Source organism: Sander lucioperca, chromosome 5 (assembly GCF_008315115.2).
Source record: "Sander lucioperca isolate FBNREF2018 chromosome 5, SLUC_FBN_1.2, whole genome shotgun sequence".
In the NCBI taxonomy this organism is placed as follows: domain Eukaryota; kingdom Metazoa; phylum Chordata; class Actinopteri; order Perciformes; family Percidae; genus Sander; species Sander lucioperca.
In genome coordinates this window covers 22,833,171-22,859,328 of record NC_050177.1, presented here as the reverse complement: position 1 = coordinate 22,859,328, position 26,158 = coordinate 22,833,171, and the positions used below count along the sequence as shown (strand labels likewise).

Sequence of the window (26,158 nt, the reverse complement as noted above, 5' to 3'; positions counted from 1 at the left end):
TTTGCCACTTGTCAGGCTGCCATTGTAAATAAGAACCTGTTTTAATGACTTGCCTGGTAAAATAAAGGTGAATTTGTTTTTACATATTCATACATAAATACAGCCAAGAGACATTAATTGGCATTTTTCTTTCTTGTTTTACACCCAATTTGGACTTGTCCATTCCTCTGTATAGAAGTCTTTCTATTAAAGACAAACAGAATTTTAGGCATTTTCATTTTTCAAAAATATTTTATTTGATATTGATCCAGGTACAAGGAAATAAAAGAACATGATTTATCTTACAGGACATGGGAATGAGACTGTAAAAGTTTATTTTCTTGATTCACTCTCTTCTTGGACAAGGACATGCAAGCGAATACAGAAGGTGGTTTACAGGAGAAAACAAATCCTAATGTACTGTACTGTAGAAATGGCATTGGATTGGAGTGTCACCTCACATCCATACTGTACAGAAAGACTTCACCCAACAACTTTCTCTTTTTGTCACTTTTAATCCTCTTTTATAGCAAAAAGGCAAGACACAGATAGGCTACAAAGAATCAACAATATTGAGAAAATGAATAAAAGAGAAGGAAAGCCAAAGTACTTTCATCCTTCCAAAAAGACGTTTTCTCTATTGTCTTGACAAGCAAATTGTGAGCGTTTTTGCTCCTTGTGTTCAAAAAAGGTTTGAAGTTTCTTAAGTTTTGACATGAGAGGAGCAGTGCGCTGAACATGCAGGACGAAGAGTGACTCGGACGACTACTGACCCGGCAGCTCACCGCGCTGTGAGCACAGTGTGCCTATCATCTCCTTATGGCCTTGCTGCTCGGCTCTGACAGCAAACTTTACAAAGGAACAAAAAACACATTTTATATTCCACGAATCTTTATGCATATTTCACAATATACTTTTATTATCATTTTAATAAATACAAAACGACACTGTGATTTAAAAGAAAACAATGAGTATTAAAGAGACACTAAAACGCATTAGACATTAGAAATATCAATCTTAATTTGGTATGTTCTTTTACTGACATCTTGTCTTAAGGTGGATGAACCAGCACATTATACTCAATCAAAATCCACAGCAGAAAAGAAAAGGAGGACGACAGAATCGGACATGAGAGGGATATTTTTGTCAATGAAAATGGAATGGCATAATCAAGTGGAGATGCGTATGGATATATACACATATATACACATACATAAACACCACCAGAATGTAAAATAACCTGAGATACTCTTTGCACCTCATTTCCAGAACACTGGCCACTGGGTGGATGATATAAAATGACGATGGCATGACAACAACAGTACAACAGCATCTGACGGCCTTTTGTTTCCACCCCCTTTTTATCAACATTAGCAGTACAAAAAAAAGACAAAACAAACAGTCATTGAACCACAAAAATCCTGAACATTAATATTGAAAACATTGTTGTAAGCAGCGTTTTGTAGTCCATAAAAGGCATACAAATAAACAAGCTTTTTCATTAAAAAAGGACAACCAATAAAAAACATTGTCTGAATTGACAAAAAATTGAGATTCAGAGGCTGAGAAGTCGAAAGCGGCAGATAATTAAGTGTGTTTTGTGGTGGTCAGGCAGACAGAAAGTGTTCTGCTCCACACTGTGGCTGTAGACATGAAGGCAGTGGGAACTGCTAGTTAATAGTTAACTAGTTTTCTCTGTTTTCACGTCACCGTTTGGAATCAAACAGTGACTCAAAGCTACATTGTAAATCATACACACACCATTTCTTCTCAAAGGTACTGACACACGGCTGTGCTGACCATAGTGTATTGGCAACTGAAGTACCAACCTTTAGAGCAACAACTGCTTTAATAGATTATCTAATTTTAACAGCACTAAGCTGGACCCAACAGGTCATTGTGATGTTTTCTTGGATGACACTGTACCACAAATAATATCAAATAAAACTGTAAGTGCTCAAAAAAGCAAACAATATTAAAATGATGAAACTAAAGACAAAAATTCAAAACATAAAAGATGTAAACAAATGATGTTGCTCCACTGGTATTTTAGGCAGGTTTGGGAGTATCACTGCTACTAATCCCAAGAAATACTCCTTTGTGATGTCTGCTTAGCTAAAGTTAAGGCTATAGAAGAATCATTAATGTGCCTCTGTAAGTGCTATGACTGAAGTATGCATGTGGACAGATTTCACTGACTTCTCCTCCCTTTTGGCTGTTTTATGGTTAGTGTGCTGTTATACTGAATGGAGCGTAAACTCAGTGTAGTATAATTATTCAGGCAGTAAATCAGAAAAACTAAAATTAAAATGCTTGTATAAAAAAACTCCCTCAGTTTGTTTTTCTTCTAAAAACAGGGCAATGGCTGCAGTTGCCCAAAGCCTTGACCACTCAATGTTTCTGATATCAAACAATTGTTTTAGGTCAGTTAATTAGGAATGAAATAATCAACTCAATCACCTACAGTAATACAGTATCCTCTGTGTACAATTCTCCCAGCCTCATATCTGCCTTTCAGACCCTCGGGAACCTTGTATGTCTTCCACCCAACTAGTCTCAACTATGGAAATGGGTGTCTTATTTGTTGCTGTCTGTGAGCAAAGCCGTACTCTTTAATATCTCTCTGTACATTAGTATATAATTTTCTTCTCTTTACTTTACAGTACAGGAACTCCTCTTCACATATTCTTCCGGTTCTTCATGTCAGCAGGAGCTATGTTTTTGTGCTTATCACCAAAAATTGCAGTGCAAAAACAATAATTAATAATAATAATGATAATAATTAATGGTAACTATTAACAAACAATGGATTATAAAACAATTATTTTATGGCGCAACAGCCACTCAATTCACATATAATACAAATAACCAGATAAAACCAACTGTTTCTGTATATGGAAATTAAAAGCTTAAACTGAATTATTCTTGCATAGCAATGCAACAACAAGTTAAAGAAGATATTTACAGGAACCAAAATTCCCTTTTCTCCAAGGGCAGTTAACAGAAAATTTGTTCTCGTATAGATGTTTTCTTTTTTTTTTTTTTTTTACTTGCCTTTTTCTAACAAAAAGAAAATTACAGTAAGGTAGGAGGTGGAAAATATTTTCTTGAGGACGAAACATAGTGAGATGTACAGTATGTCTGTGTCTATACATCACATTTACAGTTCTGTGACACTGCTTTTCTCTGCCATGCCCTCTGCTGACCTCCTTCCCTCTGAGAACTCACAGATGAGGACAAAGTCTGTTGCCTCAACAAGGAGGGCGTCGTTCTCTCGAGGACAGGCTGGGCTTTCTCCAGTTCACATCCCAGCCAGATCACTCTGTGGGAAGCAAGGGAAATTAAAGAAACATGTATCTAAATTGAGAAATGGCAGGTTTATTTAAAGGAAAAAAGAAGAAACATTTTGGGTAATTAATTAGCGTAGCTTAGCATACATCAGAATTGGAAAACAAACTCTATTGGCAAAGTTTGCTGACACATACAAGGCATTTAACTCTAGGTCACAATAGCTGTCACTATTTTGAACAAATGTAGATGATAGATACACAGCTAACAAAGATACTGTACCAAGCTAAACAAAAATTAGCTAAAGGCTGGAAGACTGGAAAACGGCTAGCCTGAGTTTCTCTAAAGTTTAAAATATACACCTATCAACACCTTTAAAGCTCACTCATTAACATGTTGTTTGATTAATCCATACACAACTTGTGTGCTGTAACTCCTCAGCGACAGCCAGGTGCAGTGACCTCCCAAAGTCTTGCTGTCACAGTGAAGTTGTGAGGCAGTTATGGTCCAAATTGTTGGACTACACAATATGACTTTTGTCACAATTTCTTTTTTGTCACTACACATGCAGTGCCGTATATCGTAAAACCCTGCTGTAAAATATGGAATTACTCACATAACTCTCCTGAGTACTGTCCCTGTCCATTGGTCCCCAGGAATTCAGCGTGCTCTGTGGCGGTCCACTGCTGTGGCTGTCGTGGACCTTCGGCCTTGCGTGGTCCTGTCGAGCCCTTGGAGGAGGCTGTGCCAGAGGAGCTGTGACCACCAGGAGAGGGAAAGGATGGTTTGTTGTATGGCAGACATCCGTCCTCTGAAAACACAGAGGGATGGAAATGTATACGGAAAGTTAGAAAAACAGACACATGACTTTTAGTGGTTCAGTGAAACACATCTAACATCTGAAGCATTAAGAGACAAAGAGCACTTTGCAAACCACCCCCACCCCCTCCTGACATCTGCAGAGTGGCGGTGCCAACAGGCTATGCCAGGGCGTGCCACAGAGAGGACTCTCAGCCTCACACATGGCCTTGCAGCTACCAGCCTTATGATGGGGTAAATACAATAACAGAGGGACCACTGGCTGCTGTGGCACCCCCTGCTGCAGGGCAGCATAACATTGACCCTCAGCAGTCTCTGTCGTTACGTGAAATCTCATCAAACTGCTCCCCACTGCTCCGCTAATGACTGCAATAGAGTCTGCCCCGACCTCAGTGGATTCTACTGTGAATCAGTCAGCACTCTGACACATAAGGGAATTCACCTATGGGATTTTTTTGTAAAGATGCTGATTGTGGCACCTGTCTTTGTCTCACAGTCTCAGATTAACTGTCTGAGAAAGTCCTGGCACAAAGAGGGCAGGCAGCACAGCATGGAGAGCTCTAATGGTCTCTCTCTCACACACACACACACACACACACACACACACACACACACGCACACATGAACACAGACACACACACACACGCACGCACACACACGCATGCACGTACACACGCACGCACGCACACATGAACACAGACACACACACACGCATGCATGTACACACACATGCACGCACGCACACACAGGCACGCACACAGGCACGCACAAATGCACACATTAACACAGACACACACACACACACACACACACACACACACAGAGATGGGGTTTAGAGTGGCTGCTGTTTGTGTGAGAAAAGAAAGCCGAAGCGATTAGAGTGCATTTCAGTTGCTGGGACCTCCTGCCTTTCTTGGAGCGGAGCAGGATGATATTGGCAACAGTTACAGGGGCAATGGGGAGGCTGAGGGGGGGATTCTGGAAACCAGAGCAAGTGGCAGACAGTGCAATCTGTTCATGGGAGCCCAGTCTCAACGCAGCATGAAAGCTAACTTCAACACAAGAAATCCCTCACTGTCAAACCACCGCAGCAGCAAAACTCCTGTGTCCTTGTTGTTTTCTTGCAATTTTGCGATGAGCGATCTCTTTATTAAAACAAGTACTTCAGCCAAGAACAGGAACATCTCCACTTGTTTAGAATGTGAAGCCTAGAGGTTTTATTTCCTTCTTAATGAATCGTTGGAAGTCAGCAAAAATAATTGAAGTGATTTTGTTTGGTTGGAAAGTGGTGCAGTACTGGTATATATTACACATCATTTTGTTAGCCCTTCTTTTTTTAGAAATAAATAGGGTAGGTGCTTAAGTAAAGCCGAGAGGGCACCACCCTAACATGATATGTGATTGGCTTAAGTGAACGTTTTGTAACCATGCTAGCAGCATGGCTCTAGCAATGGTCTGTCCATGCATCTGTCAGTTCAACATTTGGTGCAGATGAAATTGTCTCAAGTCAGACGGATTGTAAAAGAATGAATCTGAATAAGTTTGGTGATCCCCTGACAAAGCAGTCTGCCTGTTTGCATGGCTGTAGTACCTGTTTTGTGTCCCCTGCGCCCGTCCTCAGCTCGGTCCATGGAGCCCAGCCTGTCCTGAGCCTGGCGATGATGATGTTCCATAGAAGTGCGTGTCTGTCTGTCAATGGAGCTCTTCGTGTCATCTAGCCCAGACAGGGGTCCTGACAAAGGCGTGCGCTCCAGAGATGAAGCCTTCCTATCTGTAGGGGGTACCATGCTGCTTACACTGCGGGCCCCCTGGATACGGCCCTGCCCCTGACAGGGAGGAGGCTCAGGGGGAGGAGGTAGGTCTGTGCCAAAAGGGGAAACCCACATAATGAATCAACTAAAGCCATAAATTACTTATAAGCTGTACTTTACTCGTATGAATCTAAAGAATCATGTCCAGACACATTTCCATCAAATAATATAAATTACATATTGATATAACTCCTTGTTTATAAAACAACAACAGATGTTTCAAGAGAACCTTCTACATAAACTATTTAAAATGTGTTTTCAGTCACTGCCTCACCGTCTGCACCAGCATCTCTCCGGTGGGGTGCTGTGCCCTGGCTTCGGGGTTTGCGTGTTGGCCTGGTGGCCCTCTGGTGGCCCAAGCTGTGTGTGCCGACTGTGCTGCCATCTGTTGAGAATGGACTGCTGGGCCGAGGCCTGTGGGACAAGCCTTTACCTGCAAGAGGGATACAGGACCACAAGCCAGCTGGTTAATAAAGACATTAAGGCTGAGGCTGTCATCAAGAAGTGTAGAGGTTAGAAATTGAAAACTAAGAAAAGTTAGAAAACTAAAAGGTAAAGGTTTTCATTAGAGGAGAAGGCACTTTGGAGGAAGCCTGTAAAAGGTTGCAAGTATAACATTTCACCCAGTTATTACTCATTTAAACCAAGAAAGCCAGAGTGAAAAAGCCAGATCGGTCATAGAAGAACTGAGTGAAAGTTGGAGATAGGGAGATATCCGCAGTCCAGCCATGTACAAAAGGTGCCATGCACAACCTGGGCACAGTGTCCACAAGCAGCAGAGGAAATCCAACATGAAGCCAACATTATCGGGGAAAACATCAGCCAATGGATGACAAGAGGAAGAATCAGAGCAGAAAGGAAGAAATCATCTGCCACTGGTAGAAGTTTCAGTCCAGCAGTGTGTAGCCGGTCTCCACACACCAACCTCTCTTGCTGAGGCTCGTGCCCTCTAGGCGGTAGCCTGCCTTGTCTGCAGCGGCCACCAGGGCCTGGGCAAAGCTGCAGTGGGTAAAGATGGAGCCATCAGACGAACTACCCAAACTGGACCTATGGCTGGAGAAATTACGGTCATCCTCCGAGGCTGAGCCCCACCCATTCACCATGGACCCTGTGGGACACCACAGGTTGCAGCAAGTGTGAGTGTGTTGGACTGTGTGTGTGAATGAATATCTTTCTTCAAAACAATCAAATTCTACCGCATCATGTTCATACTTTTGAGCTCAGTGGCCATAACCTTATGGACATATGATCTGATATTTTGAACACCTGTGCTGTGATTCCACATTTGGATGAATGAATGTACTGAGTGATCTTCTAAAAAAGAGGTAATATTAACCTCCTCCATTTAAATTATTTCATATTTGCTGCAGGGCATTTCTCTTCTTGCAGGTGAGTGCTTTCGTACAGTCATTCTGTTCTGGCCTGTCCTCTTTCATCAACTACATACACATTCAGGACATATACACACACACACACACACACACACACACACACACACACAAATGTACACAGTGGAACAGCAGGACTGGCATCAACTCATTTTGCTCTTCTTTTGATAAAGAACAATGAGCGCACCTGTGCAGAGCAGAGTTAGCTAGAAAATGGCCTCAGGTGACACAGATGAAGCATCTCACAAAACAGTGTATTAAATCAAACACCTGGTGGTATGCAGTGCACACAGTGTTCTTCATTCCTGTTTAAAAATGCACAGCCACCACTGTCTAAAAGCTGCTTTAAGAAAGGAGAGATTTTTAAACAAAATCAAGGTATGCCATGTACAGCTACTGACGTTTTAGACACACATACTACACATGTACTGTATGTTACTTTAAATATGATTAAAAGATGGGAGATTAAATCTATACCCTGCTTAACAAACAGTATTGAGTATTTGACAGGATCGAAAGCGTGCGCAAGGAGAAGATGTGTACATATTGTAAGAGTTTTGGCTCATACATCTTATGCTACTGTAAGTATTTCTTCATGCTTTGATTTTTTTCTTCACATAAAAAGCTAGGCCAGCACTTTAAATATAAAAGTATCAGCCTGCCAATAAAAAATATGCCGCTTTGGCAAGCAAAAACACAGAGAACAGTCGGCTAATGTGACAGCTTTCAGTGGGACTGGTTTGGCAGACTTTGCTTAAGTGGCACGAACCCAAGTGCTGTGCTCACACACACTCTATCTCTCCCTCACACAGAACACAAGAATGATGTGATTGAACAGAGAACAGGGGAGGTGTGAGGGTAAAGGTTGTAGAGGGAGCAATGGGGACAAAAGTTAGCAGCAGGATTTATTAAAAGGTCAGTATGATACAAAAGTTGAAATAATCTTGGCCAGGACAGTTGGCAGAGTTCAGCGATTTAAATGAACATAACTCACACATATATTAGCTGCAGTAATACGAGATTGGTCTCTCAGATGGTACAATACAATATGACACATTTAAAATGTCAAATAACACTTTGTATTATGATTGTGGGTTATTTATCCAGATGAACTGGGAAATCCCCATTCAAAGAGTTTTTCAACTTCCCCATCTGTGAGTCTCTGCGTCTTAAACCATATATCTCAAATAATAAATCACATAATACCAGCTGAAAATGGGGCCAAAGAAGTGGTTACTCCGTCACTGGATGATCAAGGAATTGCACCTTCAACAGCTGAAGTTGCAACAGATTTTCCCTCCTATTGCAGCAAAATTGTCTCAGATTAATGGAAGCTTCTATAAAATATAAGCATGCATAAAGTAGAGAACCCCTTACACAACCCATTTTTACAGCACTACCTGAAATCCAAGGCAGTAACTACTTCGAGCCCTCCATCTTGCCTTGCTATTTTCTTTGAAATTCTTTTCTAAGAGTTTTTCTCAAAGAAAGAAAGACAGCAATTCCACTGGGTCCAATCCTCCCACAAAGAATAGAGCAGATATTGAAGTATAGGCAGTGCCAGCCAAAGCACTGAAGCTTCCAACTCCTCCGGCTCAGCGAAGGAACACTGCCTCAGCAAATCACATCACAGAATGACTTTTCAGTTGCACTAACTGCCACTTTCTACTGCTGAACCTCTGGAGCACTTCTATTCTCAGAAATAGCAGTGCAATCAAACTGTGATCATTGTCACATAATTTGATAAAAATTCAATCAAGTTTTCTTTTTGCCCTAGAAATGTGTCATTTTTTTCTGTAGCTCCAGACAAAGGTTTGCACTACGGGTCTGTCATTTTATCGTGTCTTGAACGAGAGCAATGGGCCAAGCCATCCACTCTAAAAACCACTGGCTGACACCTCCCGTGCTCTACGCACCGTTAGAGAAAGGCCAGTAAACGGGAGATAGTTGGGGGCAGTAAAGCCCAGCCCAGGTCCCTCCTGCCACTAAAACTGATTTATACTGACGGAAACCCTAATCTGCATGTCGTTAGGCAGGAAAATCATTCTCCCTGACGAGCAGGCGTCTCTACCTGCCGTCAGGAGACGTGACCCTGCTCCTCACAAACCTGGCAAGGCTTTATGGGAGAGTAATCGCCTAGAACAGCCCAGCTTCCAGCTCATTGTAGGCGTAACAGCCTCACTGCTACCACAGCTCAGCTTTACACGACCTATAACGCCTACACACAAAAGCCAGGTAATACCTGTGTTCACTTCATCTCTCTGGCTCAAGCAAGACATGGCTCTGCAATACCCAAAACAACACCAATATTTACATTCATCTGCCAAAAAATGTGTTGTATTATTTCAGAGAATAGAATTACACATTGGAAAGCCTGTGCAGACAATCTGCTGGAGAAAAATGGCCACCAGAGGAGAAGGCTGGCTTTTTTTTCTGGGGCATCAGTGAAAATGTTTGATTTACTGGCCTTTGGTTTAACATTATGAAAACAGACCTATTTCCATATTATTAAAACAACGACAAATCTATCAAGCGAGGCTCGACAGGAATCTCACTCCTACCCTCCCCTATTTGTATAGCCTCAAAATGGTGGCCACAATAAATCTCAGTGGTTTCCCCTATCCTCCCTCCCTTCCTCCCGCTAACCCTGGAGCTGTGACCGTGTCTGTCTTGTAAACCGATGGGGTGCGAGGAGACTTGCAGAGAGATAAGAAAAAATAGTGCTGTCTTCAGAGTAATACAGTGGCGGAGAGATGCAGTAGATTAGGGCCCAGTTGCTGCTTTATATTCCTCTAAATACATCAGCAGTAGCATGTGTCAGCGTAACCAAAGCCACTGTTCCATCATCCAATGGAAAACTACTCCTTAGGGCTGCCACTGGCAGCGCTGTCAACCCTTTTATTCTCCAGCCTTCTCTCTCAACTGGCTCAGCTCCTCTACCTTCACATACAGTATATTTCCTATTCACTCCCTGTTTCTTTCCACCCATAAATTACCCAATATGGATATTATTTTTTAGTATTCACAAGCTGCGTTTCGTTCCACAGTGTACATAAACAATACTCCCTGCTCCCTGTTTAGGGAATGTCAGTTAAGGGAACTTCCCTCGACAAAATTCCTCCATTTGGAACATCCTGCAACGTCACCAACATAGATATCACTTCCTCCGTGTGTTACCCTGGTAACGTAAACACCTTGGATACGTTGCTGCTACTGTGGAAATGTTACACTACTGAAATAATATATTAAAATAAAAACTGATACTAATAAAAACATATTCAATTACAATGTATGTAACTTGGGAATAAATGTGATTGGATTATTTTACAAGATGTATAGTGTCATTCCAGAGAGGCGCTATGACTGATGGGTAATCTTGCTTGTCAACGTCCGGCGAAGTGATGAACCGTTGTTCAGCTCTTCCCTACACAGTTCCCTTTAAACTTAGCATTTTTAATCCCTATGGTTTGGAATCTTACTTAACATGGCTGAATACCCTGTGCAGTCCACTTTGCAGGGAACTACTAGGCGATGAGAACACACACACAGACTTTATTGGAAGACCTGATAGATATACAGTGCTACAAGGTTACACCACACCAGCGTTTTGTATAACAACTTGTCTCTATATTGCATGATAGCCAAATGTCATACATTTTCCAGAAATATCGCTTTTACCCTGTAGTTTATAGCTGGACAGTGTGGCCTGGTCAGTATGAGAGCAGCAGTCCAAAACGAAGCTCTGCCGCTGCAATGTCCTGCCCTTCATATGTCCCCCTGACAGACGGCTGTAAAAGTTTTCAGTGAGTTGTAAAAATGGAAATGGTGCCTCTAGTCTGCAATGGAATATGCCACACGTGAAATGTATTTCAAATCTCCTCGGGAAGATATGGGTGGTACTGGCTCCGGTGCTACGTGCGTGTTAAATCACAGTCACTCTCCCCTGCTCGCCTTGCCTCTCCCTCCTCTTAATTTCCCTCTCACTATCCTGTTTAAAATTCATGGACTTTCTTATCTCTTTTTTGAAAATGATAATTATAATTCCCCAGAGTCTGCCAAAAGTGCTTCAAAAACGTGATTGAGCGACACTCAGTAAGCATGTTCACATAAAAATGTACGCACAGCACACTGATGAAGAACATGTCATGAACAACGATCCATTTACTGTGAGACAAGATGTAGCAACAATGGGAATTTAATGTTTCCCCATTTAGAGTAATTAGAACGTAATTTTGATTTAAACAATAAATAATAATACAGTTTACTTGTACACATGCATACATATGTATAGCACAAACAAATGCTGTATTAAAATTAGGGCTGTCAAACGATTAATTCTTTTTAATCGCGATTAATCGCTGAATTTCTATAGTTAAACGCGATTAAATGTATATTTTATCACATGATTAAAATTCTATTATTTTGCATTTCAGAACAGTTTTTAAGTACATATTAACAATCGAAAGCAATTCTTACCAGTGTATCTTGATTGGGAATCAAATTAATGCAAATAAAGTTACTTTATGAACTTGATTTTAAGATTTGTAATTATTTATTTACTGTGTAAACAAAAGAAAAATGTGTGAATCTGTCATTATTGCACAATTCCTCCAATTACCTAACTAAAAAACTAAAAATCCCTATCCTTACCAGAGTCCATATAGTGTTTAGTAACTCCTAAATAATGTTGATTCCTCACTGACGTCCAGTGATCAGCGGTTAATGAGACAGCGTTTGCAGCACCTTGCAGCAGTTCCAGTGTGGCTGCTTCCTCCGTGTCGTACAGGCTGTGTGTAGGGCTGCTGTCTCCCTCGACGGCAATGAGACGGGTCAGAACACGCCAACCGTAGTACGTCTTTAAGACCCGAGTCCTCTACGATGCTGACAGGTCTGCAGTTAGTTGCCACCCGTTTCGCAAGAGCTGTAGTCATTTTTTGGGATTTGGTTTCATCCACAGGTCAGCAAGTAGCACTCTCCAAAATACTGCTTTACCTGAGTGGGTAGCATGCTAGCGGGTAGCATCACGTTAACTGTACTACTATGCTTAGCTCGTAGCTGGTAGCTCAAGCTTGATGTGCTTCGGTGATATTTTAATTCGGCTTTACACAATGTGCATATGGCTTTCGACTTGTCTACGAGCCGTCCGGGAGTTTTGGAAAATAAAAAGCTCCATTCAGGATTTCATTGCTGCTGTCTTTCTCCATCATGCTGCAGCCTGCAGCAGCAGGATGTGTTACGAGGAAGTATGGCAGCTTGATGATAAGTAACGGTGCTGCAAAGGGTCAAAATAGTAGCCTGTTAGGCATGACGCAAAGCCACGTGAAGTGTAAAATAAATGAATAAATGCCGGCATGCAATTAATGCGATTAAAAAAAATGAACGCGTTATGCTAGGCTCTTAATCGCATCGCAATTAATGCGTTAATGCTGACAGCCCTAATTAAAATACATTAATATGCTTAAAAAAACACGTCAAGAAAAAAGTGCCCAAATAGCAAAAATTCAGAATCAACCTTACCTGTTAAAGAGCTGTCCAGGTTGTCCATGCTAGACCCTGGTGTGTGCTCAATGCCGCGGGGATGCCTGGCTCCATAGCCTTCATCCTCATCCTCTTCCTCGTCCTCCTCATCCTCATCAGGCAGGTCAGTCTCCAGGTCAGAAACCATTGTGCTCGACACGTAGCCCACAGGAGGAGCTGGAGCCTGGGGAGGAAGAGAGCCGACCTGCATGTGCCTGGGGAGAGAAAGAGACAGCATATTACTCTACTGGACTTGACATACAGTTTATATCTAGGAATGATGAACTAGACAGAATAAAGGGTGTATTCAGTGGTTTCTATGCCACAGGATGGTGAAGAAATAAGGATGTATGTGGAAGTGTAGAGCTAATTTTAGAGACCTCTTTCTTAAGTGAAGCGCTGAATAAATCTGGGCGATTCCACAAATTCTACGTTGCTGCTTGCATGCTAACACAATGACCCACTAATTGCTGCTGTGGATGGCACAAAGGCATGCTCTCCAGGCCTGTCGACACATGGCTGTCACCTCAGTGGCAACCCGCTCTGCTGACAGCCACGTTTCTTTGAGGAGCGCAATGTCTTTGACGCGGTTTGCAGTGGGAATTGGTTGTAATTACTGGCCCTCTGGTGTTGTCAAAGATGCTCTCTAACCAACATATCCATTACTGGGTAACATGACATCTCCTTCCTGACAAGGCTTCCCTGTCACTCCCCCTCCCCCCCACCCCCCTTCACACTTCCCTATTATGAATGAATGCCAGTCTCTCATTCTCTCTGCGTTGCCGACAGAATGAGGCATGGCCTTCATCTGACTTGCATGAGCACCACAACAATGGAATGTGCCGTATGGGTGTGGGGGGGAATAAACAACGGTGGGTAAGAAATTGTGTCTCTTAGAGTGAGCAAAATACAGTAGTCGCCTAAGTGGTAGCATGGGGCCATTAAAATAAAATGATTAATGGGTTTATCTCCGCTGCACACACAGTTGACATGAAGAATACTGCAGGACCAAAATAAATCCTGGCAGCAGTACATGCAGAGCAGAATGTACAGTAAGCATTTCAAAATGACAACAATGTATATATTATCAACTATAACAAGATATCTTTCAGGATGGATGGATGGATAGATGGATAGATAGACAGATAGATCTGTATACAGCTTTAATACTGCAGTGTTTACCATGTCTGCTTTGCCATGTCAAGTTGGTATGCTCTGGTCAGTTCATCCAAATGGGCCTGGAGCATGGGCTGCATCTCGTCCCGAGGAGAAGGGGTAAGGGTGGCTGTGGACTGCTGTCCAAAGGACACAGCAGCAGGGGAAGAGGCAACCCCTCGGATGGGCGGGGTGGGAACCCTCTCCTCCTCCTCCTCCAGCTCATCCTCCATGCCCTGGTGAAGATAGGTCTGCACGGGCATGGGCGGGCCCCAACCATCACTCTCATACCTGATGTAAGAAGAGATGTTTACTGCACAAAAGTTCTCACAATTGATGTGTTAAATTGTGTATCCAATATTTAGTCCCATGTAGGGCTGCAACTAACAATAACTTTTTATGCTAAATGTATCACACATTAAACACAGCACCTTTATTTAGAAGCTATGCTTAATCTGAAAAGAAATTGGAAATTACATAAGGACAGAAACAGAACTACATTAGGGTCTGTGATATTGGTAATGTCTCCAACTGTAAAAAGGTTACTGAAAAAGGAAGGGAATCGCAGACATCATATAAATATTTTAAGCGAAATTCCTATATGCCAACTTAGAGCTTTGTGACCTTGTCCAACTTTCGAAAGAATTTGTTAGACGACAGTCCTGAGAGGAATTATGGAGGTAGTCAGGCTTCACTTCTTCATAGCTGTGCTTATACATGCTGAAATAATACTAGCCATAAAGAAAATGTTCATTAAAGAAATTTGTCAGTGCACACTCCATAGGACATAACTGTTTTAATCTGCTGCCATTAAGAGCAGCCTCAGATTTACAGTGCACAGGACTCTTCATTTACCAGATAGCCTATTAAAGCAGATGATTCTCCCACATTGGAAATAGGAGTAAGAGGACATAACACCTACTGAACCAAAGAGAGAGACACACACCATCACTTAAATAAGCCTCTGTTACTTTGTACTTACAGTAGAGTATGTCTGAAGTTACAATGTGTCAGATGATTTTAAAAAGTAATGTAATTAGTGTATAAATAAGCTTAAAAAGTGATTAGTATCGCATCAAACATCTATAAGAACTCTGGCAGCTTTTTACATCTATTTCAAACTCGGAGGTGGATAACACTGTGCTGGTATAAATCCCCCACTCGTCTGTCTCTCGCTTTTCTCTTATGAAACAATGCAATTATCATTTTTCCCACTATGGAATTCAGCAAATAGTTAATCTGAAACCATCTGTGTGTCTACATGCTAGTAGCAGCAACAGCAACAGCAGGAGACTACATGAACATTGTTTTTTTCCTCCTCCATTTATTTTCCAGTCATGAAGTCTTCCCATTGATTGAAGACAGGATCAGCAGATAGTTTGATCTGCAGCCATCTGTATGAGTTTAGGTGTATGAGTGTATATCTGGCTGCCTGTGGAAACACACACACACATTGATCCTTCCCTTTTCTCCAGATGTACAGTAGTACAGTAATTAGCTGCAGAGAAAGCAGAGCTGGACCCTGTTATTGCACACATAAATGTGTGGTGTTGCTTACATTGGCAAGCGCTGACTTTTTGTTCCAGCAAACAACACACTAGATTCTCTGCTCCTGACGTCGTCAGAGGAGGAAACACACAACGATAGCAATAGGCAAGCTCAAGTGCAAATACATTAAAGATGGCAATCTCTATGAGGTGCAGTCAGTAGACATTGGGGGTTCACCGTAATAATACCATCTGTGGCTGTTCATTTTACAAAATAAGAATATAAGTATTCAGATTTATCTTGTTGGATGTTGGCGGAGCTTCTAGAGTAAATTGTCAGAAATAGTGTACACTGCTATTATATTTTCTGTGTTTTCTACTTCCATTTTTACCCCTCATACATTTACTTATTAGTTTTGCTGCCCACAAAATAAACAAAATTACATTTGTAACATAATATTTTAACCATTTACCTAGATGTACCTACATTATTCCTAAATATATATGCTGTGCCTAAACTGAGACTAAATAAAAGCACGTTCATAATTGTATCTAGAGGTTATATCAGAATAGGTTTACATGGTTTAATTTACAAAAAAACACCATATTTGTGTTGTACTGCACATTGCTGCGGCTCCTCTTTTCACCCTGTGTGTTGAGCTCTCTGTTTTAGCTACAGAGTGAGACATCTCACTTCTGTTCAATCATTGTTGGGAGTCGCACATGCTCAGTACCTAGGTAAGGACTACTAGCCAGTGAGAAGCAGAGTATGAGGGTGTGCCCTGACAGTACCTAGGTAAGGACTACTAGCCAGTCAGAAGCAGAGTATGAGGGCGTGTCCTGACAGTACCTAGGTAAGGACTACTAGCCAGTCAGAAGCAGAGTATGAGGGCGTGTCCTGACAGTACCTAGGTAAGGACTACTAGCCAGTCAGAAGCAGAGTATGAGGGCGTGTCCTGACAGTACCTAGGTAAGGACTACTAGCCAGTCAGAAGCAGAGTATGAGGGCGTGCCCTGACAGTACCTAGGTAAGGACTACTAGCCAGTCAGAAGCAGAGTATGAGGGCGTGCCCTGACAGTACCTAGGTAAGGAATACTAGCCAGTCAGAAGCAGAGTATGAGGGCGTGCCCTGACAGTAGCTAGGTAAGTACTACTAGCCAGTCAGAAGCAGAGTATGAGGGTGTGCCATGCTAGCAGCTAGGTGAGCATTATAACGTGTGTTCCAAAGTGACCACGTTTGTCTCTGAAGTAAAGGCTGGACTACAATAGAGCTGTTTGGAGCAGTTTGTGAACAGTGTTTTCTGTTGGAGATGGTAAGTCCCTTTGGGGTGGACTTTGGGCTTTTTCACTTTGTAAACCTATAACATGCACAAAAAAGATGTATAACAAAATAAATGAAAGGGAAAAAGGCAAAAAGCATAATATGAGCACTTTAAAACAAATACAATTCAAAACTGCATTGGGCCGCATTGCATGATTTTTCATTTAAAAATGGAGGGTGTGTATATAAGATGAGAATTAATTGGCTTTAAATGTCTTCGAAGATAAATACGAAAAATATTGACAGAAATCTGAAAAGCTCTCTTGGCCATATTGAATGGTCCTAAGCTTCAGCTTGTCAGTTTCCACTCTTCTCTCAAATCGCTCAATGTGCCAGCTTCAATATCTGATCATGAGGTAAAACTGTGCAATATCGGTGAAGTTTTGTCCTGCACTGAACACTGTTCATATCCGAGTAATGTATTCCTATTTGTTTAAAGCACTATTAGACATACCCTCCTCCGTCATGATGCTCATTGGGATAAAGGTCCATCTCAGTGCCAGGGAGAGGGTGAACTGGGGGAGGAGGCAGGGGAACATTGGCCCAGTTGGATCCATTGGCTTTAGTGGGTTTGGAGCCAGCCTTGTTCTTCTTCTTCTTTCCTCCCTTTCCACCTACAAACGGAAAGAGTGCATTTAAGAGACACAGTCGTTGAAAATTAGATTATAAAAGAAAATCAATTAAAAACTAATATACAAGTGGGGTAGCATTGCAAATTACAGGAGCTGCTATTGCCATGTGACAAATGTATATCCAGAAGAAACTCAATTTAGTCCAAACATGCTACTTAGATAACAGATACATTTGGACTCAGTTTCAACATACCCTTGGAAAATTGTACACAATTTCAAACACAAGATTTCAACGGGCTCCTGCCTCTGCTTACACAGAGAAGCTCAAGGTTGCTGGATGAAAAGCTTGCTTCCATTGATTAATTGGCTGAAAAGCTTCAAATCTCCATAGAAACAGGAGAGAATGGCAGTAAACGAGGTTAAGGCAGACCTTTGTGCGCCAACCATCCCTCAGTTTCCCCTTTCACACCAGGCTTTCGGTTCCACAATGAAATATCTCTCTTCACAACATCATCATAATGAATGGCTTGTGTAGTGTCAGTGTGTCCCTAATGGAATTCTCTGAGAGTCTATTACTACTTTCATTTCTTTTATTACACCAAAGAGGCGCTAACCCCATCCATTTCCTCTCATATCCCTCCAACACCAGATTCTCCTCTGTCCCATCCATCTTTATAAATCTGCCAGCCAGGTCAATACTGGGTTTTATACGATTTGGTCACAGTGGAAGAAACCTATATTTCTTTTAAACACATTTGACTTCAAGCCCATATCGGTTTTAAGTTGAGGTATATAAAATATGCACATATACCTAAGGCCTAAAACACCTTGATGGAAAATTCACTCTTGCTAAGATTAAATCATCAGGAAAATTAAGTCCATTTTGTTCAAAAGCTTTTAAACAAAAACATGAATGTTATGTTTTTACATTAACTTCAACTACATTTTAGAGCATTTTTTGTTCATATCTACTTTTTATCATTTCGGTTTTTATTTTGATTACATAATATATATATATATAATTTAAAAACACTGAGGTAGAAGACATCTGTTTCAGTTACTTTAACATTAGTTACTTGCTCCTTAAGTAATTTAGTAATAAAACTAAAAGAAATTAGTAATTTTGTAATTTAGTAACACTGGTATGCTGGAAATATATTATTTAAACTTTCACAAAGGCAAGAGTTATCTCCTTTTATAATTAACGGGACCTGTTGACAGTTGAAACTACAGACCTGTGATACTGGTGTATCGTGCACCTCAATGAGTAGAACATGTTACCCTAACATTAGGGCTGCAAATATGATGATTATTGTCATTACCAATTTATTAATTTTTTTGATAAATCTGTAATTGTTTGGTTTATAAAATGCCAGTATTTGGTGGAAAAATGCCTAAACCTCAAGGGGACATCTTCAAATTGCCTGCCTTGCTCAACTAACAGTCCAAGACCCAAAGATATTTAGTTGACTAGCACAAAAGGCAAAGAAAAGTAGCATATCCTCACAACTGAGAAGCTGGAACCAAGAAATGATCTGCGTTTTCGCAGGAGAAAATTACCTAATCCTAAATTAATCACTGAAATTGCTGCATGCGCAATCAAGAGATACAAGTTTAAAATGTACACTTAGGTTTTTGTTCTATCACATAGCATATTGCCTCACACTGTCCAATAAGTTAATCACACACTGCCTAGCATCTCCATGTTGTGTGATCCTGTACTATACCATTTATTTTTGAGCATTATGGTTTATTAATATATAACTTTTCTCTCATGCCTCTTAGATTGTGCATATGGATGGGGAGTCGGGAGACAGACTGAACAGTATTTGCATGTATAAATCCATTTGCAGCAGTGCCTCTCTACCATTAAACACTTAACATCTCATCCCAGTAAACACCTCAAACTGACGTCACCGGCCTCACAGACTAGCGAAAGCCATCTTTGAACACATTTGTATCTGTCAACTGTTGGTTAGCCTTCGCTGCCAAAGGCCTGTAATCACTTCTCCCAGTGCCACAAAAAGCTGCCAATACTGCATCTTGTGCAATGTAACATCATGCACTCTAATGTAATCTAATAAACTGACTCGACTCAGGCACGGTAAGAGTACATCACTGTCATCAAAAGAAACGTACAGAGGCATTGAGGTACATTTCTACTGATTTTCATGGAAGCCACATGGCAGAGATATAAGAAACTCTACCCAATATGTTTTAAGTCCAGAACATTCTGATTATGTTACTATTATAAGTCTTTTACCAGGAAGAAGAACAAAAGCACTTCAAAGAGGAGCATGGTAACAATGCTAGGGCGGGGGTGGAAATATTAGGCATGAAGAGATAGGAGAAGTGTCAGAATAAGATTAATAAAGAATGGAAGTAATAAAAGAAAACAACTGTAAGCCCAAGGCAGGCAGCACCACAGTGTAAGTATAGTCTGAAAGTAATTGGGTTTCCTAATCGTACCTCTGGGCGACGCTTGACTTTTACCAATAAATGGTGAGCTGACGTGATTGTTCAATCATCCTTAGTCCCTCCACACAAGACCAGCCATCAATATTGTAAATGAGCCTCTTCTAGGGAAAGATGGTCTGGCACTGGAATTACAACAGCTCACCCCAAATATGAAAAATACAGAGAGAGAGAGGCTGTGGCTGGGAGCTATAGAGGAATTACACAGCGAACCCATCTCCTCTGACAAAACTGGGCCTCTCTTCAAAGGGGAACTCGTACTAAATATAGATTCAGCGTTGGGTATTTATACCCAAGGTTTGGGCGCTCCCAGCCTATAACTGTAGGGCTGCATAGCCTTGAGCTTGCTCTGTTTTCATTGGGTGCGTTGGTACTGAGGGGGAAAGCCACAGAGCAGAGACTCTAGAAAGACTATGCAGCCAGATATAACTTATGAGTGGGAGAATAATTTCAAAAAGGACATTAAAATAGCTGAAAGCCATGTATCATTATTTTTGTTTTTGCTTAGTTTAAAACAATAACAACAACAACAACATATTATATAATGAGGTGGGATATATATGGAGAGGGCAGGAGCACAATAGGTCACACACTACATTGGACTTCACAAAATCGTAGACTTTGTAGCTTCATAAACAGCCTGAGTGTGAGGGAAGCGCGGAGTCTTCAAGGTCTCAAACTGCTACAGAAAACACAGAAACCACCAGCTACCTCTTCTCCCCTACACGGGGAAAGGTTTTAATGAGCAGCTTCATGTCCCCAGTGGAGATCCATGCTGCCATGAAAGCTGCTCTATTTCTGTTCCTTTTCATCCTGCTCTCCTCCTTCAGACCTGACATTCATTATTCCTTCCATCTCCTCAGAGGGAGAGCAAGCCACTGTAACTTCAACTTCCCCCCCTTCAAATGCTGAGTTCAAACCTCAGCTTGTGCTGATTCAAATTTCCACCACTGTTGTAAGATGTAGTACACAGTGTGTGGCATATACTATATAGAAGACATACAGGTATATAGTCAGAAACTCCTTTTAGTGCTGTTCCCTATAGCAGTGGGGTTTTATGAATATCACATATTATGTAAATGAATTCCTTTTTATAGCATCATTAATACAGATATGCATTATTATCTCCTTCAGTCTTATTTATTTTTTACATTTTGAAATTAAATGTGCAAAGCATTCACAGAGTTCCCTGGAATGGGTACTAGCCTGCATTATAACGTATACATTCCTCTAATCGTATGCTTTGATATAGACTACTATGCAAGGATAGGTGGAAGAGTATTGACCGATGTGAATTCTTATAATATATTTGTTTGTCTATATCAAATGACATCCATCCATGTCCTTCACGATATCCACATTCTGTAAGCACTTAAATTCTTTCCTTTCACTAGGAAAACAGTAGAAGAAAAGGTTCAACATTTTGGTGACTATGCTTATTCCCTTTTTTGCTCAGAAGATCAATACCGATGAACAGAGCCAGGCTAGCTGTTTCCCACCACCCAAAGTCTTTATGCTAAGCTAAGCTAACCGGCTGCTGGCTATCTTACAGAGGCAAGAGTGGTATCGATCTTCTTATCTATTTCTCAGCAAGAAAGAGAATAAGCGAATTTTACCATAATGTCGAGCTATGCATATTCTCTGATATATTAAACTGGGCAGGGATCTTTCTGGTTAATTATGTTTCTCTTAATCTCATAAAATTATAATAGAACATGTGCCAAGCCCAGTCCAAGCCCTTAGTAACCTGCGTGTCTGTGGCAAGAATCTGCCTGCAAGGCATGGCCACTTCACATCCTTCTCTCCAGCCCTGTGTGTGCCAGAGCATTGAATTACAGACCAGTTAAGGCAGTGGCTTGTAACTAGATAAAAGAGGAGAGTGTAGGGGAGGCAGGCAGAGGGCTGCCTTGGTGTCCTATAAATGACATTGTAATTCTCTGAACATGGGTTTTAGTGTAGCCAGCCACCATTAGTGGAAGAGGGAAAAAGGGAGGTATTTTTGCCACTTTAACCAACCAAGCATCTCTAATGGTGTGTGTGTGTGTGTGTGTGTTGTGAGAGTGTGTAGAGTCCACTCTGTCTGAAAGACTCCCTCTGCCCCTATTCCCGTCTGCTCACTCACACAGTAAGAGACAAAGCCTTTACAAGGACTGGCTCTGAGGGCAGAAACCCAGCATTAACACTTGCAGCGATAATCTGTCAGGAGATCATACAGTAGTTCTATTCTTTCTCTCTGATTTAAATTTCCCGTTTTTTATGCTCCAATAAGCTGTTGACTCATATCCCATATCCCAACATGGCTTTATAGTGTAAGGTAGTAGCTATTGTACTCAGAACCCCATGTATAAATATATATTTTTTTAAATACCTAAAAAGCATGTATCCATCCAGCATTAATCATTCACATGTAATGCACAGTAAGCAGTGGGAGCTGAGTAAGCAAAGCATCTCTTGTGAGGGAGAGGGACTGTGCTGATACATTTTGTTTTTTGATGTCAGGTTAGTACATGCAAATAACAGTTCGATAAGGCAATTAAGACATCAGTCAATCATTAAGTCAAGCAGCAGAGCCCCAGAGAGTGTCCCAGTTTGTTTTGATGAAATTCTCTGCTGCGTAAACCAACCTGAGAGACTGCCACTTCGCTCTGAGCTGTTGTGAGAGCTGGTGGTGCTGAAATCTTGTGATTGGTTGTGTGGTATTCTATTAGACAATCCATCGGCCAATCGGTAGTCAGGAATGAAAAGGAGGGCTACAGTGGGGGTTAAAGGGCAAAAATCACAGTGGCATCAGGTGTTTGGCAGTTAGCACAAGCACATGCAAACATGCAGTTAGAGCATTAAGCAAGCAGGACAGGATTCATACATTCAAGTTGTACATTTTCAAACTTTTAACTCACTTTCTGATTTGTATGCAACAGACATATTTGATTTGTTGTTGATTTGAAAAACATAGTGCTAATCTTTGAATAAATTTAGTATTGGATAAATGAGTCAATAGTGAATATTTTTATTTTAATACCCCCCCTCCCCCCTCAAAGAGATATAATCATACATAATCATGATGTGATCATACTCCTTAAAATAATGACAGGGAGAATTAGAAGATTAGTTTTTAAAGATCAATTACATTAAAGGGACTATGTAAAAACTATAATTGATCGTTGTAAAATGAGATCATAAATATGTATAAGAATACAGCCGAGGAATACCCATTACACCTAAAGAACAAAACTCCACTCGGCTTTAAAAAATCCTGCATCAAATCCACGGTAATTAATTTGGATTATTTTCTTAAACATTAGTCAAGCTAAAATGGATTGGCAATTACTCTGAAACTGAAGGAGGAGTGGAACTATCATGAAAACCCAGCAAGAAAATGGATGGATGACTTAACGGCACTACTCCTTCATGAGATGTTTGTTCAACCTTGGAAAGTAACCAAGATGATGTCTGCTGGGGGAAAATTACTCTTTTCAAGACAACCTCCCTCAAGCCACAGTGGGTTTAGGAAGGCTTCAGAGACTTTTGGTGGAAAAGTTGAAACTCCAAATGGCCATTTGTAACAACTGTAAATGTCTGGCTTGTGGTCTGGGTTAAATTTCTTTGTTTGTTTTTTTGTCACAGGATAAGAATAATCTCTAGGGAACACTATTGTACATATTGTATAAACACTTGCTGAACCTCACACGAGGGAAACAACATCCCCACAAATGGCTATTAGCACAATCTATTTCTCAGTGTAGCTTACTGTTGTTGCATGAGTTCTTGTCGGGCAGGGAGTATCCCAGGTTGGCCATCTCCTGCTTGGCCTGGAGTGAGGCCTTCCACTGGGCCTCGGGCAGGTCCACAGCCAGCTCGTGGATGCTGCTGGAGTGGAGAATCTGGGTGGTGGCATAGGGAGTGGCCTGGGATGTTTGGCCAGGGCTGTTGTAGTTGGCTTTGGTGGTGAAGTCTATGCTGCTGTAGATGGCTCCATCAGAGAGCATGGTGCCGGTCTTATCACCTTGCCCAGTGGGGAGATCTGGAAAGGAGGAAGGGAGGGAGTTTATAGGACAGCTGTCCTCTAAAACGAAAGTTAAGCTCAGCTGTAACCCTGGAGTATTTAAATAATGTTTTGTTGTGGCTGATAAAGAAAAGTAGACTATGATCTATGTACATCGGGCCTTGAGTAACCTGGCATTCAAGTACATGTGGTTCTGGAGTGTTGCAGTCTGGGTCTTTGTGCTTTCAGGTCAGCTCACATCTTAAAGGACAATTCCGGCGCAAAATGAACCTAGGGGTTATTAACAGATGTGTACCCACTCTGTCGCTCTCTGGGACATGTTTTCATGCTAATGAAATTAGTTTTTAGCTTGCAAGACGCTAGCACGGACCGCCAATTAGCTTACAACGCTAGTATTCGGGGCACAGGGAACGTAAAAACAAATCGCTATTTATACCACTAAAAAGGCTCAAAATATCACCAAACTTCAACAGTAGCATAATGAGGGTCCCAAAACGTTAACCGAAGCATTGAGAACTTTGTAAGCGTACAGACAGTTTATTGAACGAAGAGCTGCGGGAGCTCCGTGAAAGGGCTACGAGAGAGAGAGAGCTACCGGTAGTCAATGCCACAACACAGCCTCGTACTTCGGGAAACTGGTGGTGTACCTGTGGACATTGTGAAGCTATGGACACCCAACAGGAGTGTCTGTGTTGCACGGAGTGGGACCTGTTGCGTCGTGATGCCCAAGAGACGCAGTGTTTGGTACAGTCTGAAGATTTCCCCTCTCTGATAAACAGGGCTGGACTTGAAACTTTTTCGGCGACCCAGACTGGAGGGACTAGATGGACAGTTATCCACTGAGTAAGTACAGTAGACAAGTTATGCAGAGTGTGATTATTTCAGATATATTGAGCAAATTGCTTTTGATTTTAGTTTGCATCGCCAGCTGTAAGTCATGACTGGTTTCCAAGACGGCGGCGGCATGTAAACATGAACGCGAGTGTCTTTATAATCTATCTTTTCAATAAACTGTCTGTACACTTATAAAGTTCCCAATGCTTCAGTTAACATTTAGGGACCCTCATTATGCTACCATTGAAGTTTGGTGATATTTTGAGCCTTTTTAGTGGTTAAATAGTGATTTGTTTTTACTTTCCCTGTGCCCCGAATACTAGCGTTGTAAGCTAATCGGCGGTCCGTGCTAGCGTCTTTCAAGCTCAAAACTCATTTGATTAGCATGAAAACATGTCCCAGAGAGGGACAGAGTGGGTACACATCTGTTATTAACCCCTAGGTTCATTTTGCGCCGGAATGGTCCTCTAAGAAACAGCCCTTAAAGCAGCCATATTATGCTCATTTTCAGGTTCATAATTGTATTTTAAGGTTGTACCAGAATAGGTTTACATGGTTTAATTTTCAAAAAACACCATATTGTTGTTGTACTGCAGTGCTCTCTCTCACTGCTGCAGATCCTCTTTTCAGCTGGTCTCTGTTTTAGCTACAGAGTGAGACCTCTTTTCTTCTTCTTCTTCTGTACTATCTTTGATTACACTTGCACATGCTCAGTAGCTCAGATGTAGATCATGTCAGCTAGCTAGCTCCATAGACAGTAAAAGAAAGGCTGTTTCTACAACTTCGGTCAGTTACAAGGCAGGATTAGCTGGGAGACTTCTAAATGAGGGCGCACATGGAAGTAGTTCTTTTGTAGATTATGGTGAACTTGTGTGTGTTGTAGCAGTGCTTTGCTATTGAGAACGAGGTAGCATGCTAGCGTTAGCATGCTAGCGTTAGCATTAGCATGCTACGAGCTAATGGTTGCGGTTAGCCTGCTCGTTTCGGCTTGTGACGTCACAAGCCATGCCGATTTTGACCAGCTCACCCAGAGACTGAAGGCAGGACACATTCAGAAACCGTATCTCACTCTAAACACCATGGATGGATTTTTTTCAAAGTTTGTATGTGTGTGGAAGCACCAGAGACACAACATAACACCCCAAATCCCAGAAAAAGTGATTTTTTCATAATATGGGCACTTTAACAGGTTCATCTCTTACAAAAAACTCACCCCCACTGCCCCACTTCCCCCTCCACATGTGTGAATATCTCTCTCCCCTCCCTTCTGTTAAATTGAGGGATAATGCTGCTGCACTGCATGTGTGTGTGATGACAGAGGAAGAGAATGAGAGAGAGAGCTAGGAAAATAGCAAGCAGACTCTCTCAATGGCGCGTGGTTTGCATGCCCAGTGAAGGGGAGATGATGTAGAGCCATGGCGGAAGTGTCCGCATCTGCGCCAGTCAAGCTGCGCCTGTCCTTCACGACTGGCTGCTCCAGACCATCCTTTCAAACACACACCCACCCC

The 26,158-nt window shown here is 41.6% G+C and overlaps 1 protein-coding gene across 18 annotated transcripts in view; it reads right to left on the bottom strand.

The window, feature by feature from the left end:
• Positions 1-211: 211 nt before the first annotated feature.
• Positions 212-26,158, bottom strand: part of robo2 (roundabout, axon guidance receptor, homolog 2 (Drosophila)) — a 398,552-nt gene continuing 372,605 nt past the window's right edge. For 7 of the 18 annotated variants that reach the window (XM_031297358.2, XM_031297357.2, XM_031297356.2 and 4 more), the window contains 10 exons: positions 23,562-23,834; positions 22,438-22,563; positions 17,221-17,380; positions 13,985-14,248; positions 12,803-13,017; positions 6,823-7,005; positions 6,172-6,330; positions 5,678-5,947; positions 3,884-4,078; positions 212-3,301 (listed from right to left, as the gene is read on the bottom strand). In XM_031297358.2, the coding sequence (XP_031153218.1) occupies positions 3,300-3,301; positions 3,884-4,078; positions 5,678-5,947; positions 6,172-6,330; positions 6,823-7,005; positions 12,803-13,017; positions 13,985-14,248; positions 17,221-17,380; positions 22,438-22,563; positions 23,562-23,834 (1,847 nt within the window). In that variant the 3' untranslated portion in view covers positions 212-3,299. The remainder of the gene's footprint in view (positions 3,302-3,883; positions 4,079-5,677; positions 5,948-6,171; positions 6,331-6,822; positions 7,006-12,802; positions 13,018-13,984; positions 14,249-17,220; positions 17,381-22,437; positions 22,564-23,561; positions 23,835-26,158) is intronic. The other 11 variants (XM_031297367.2, XM_036001211.1, XM_036001210.1 and 8 more) reach the window with 5 other exon arrangements.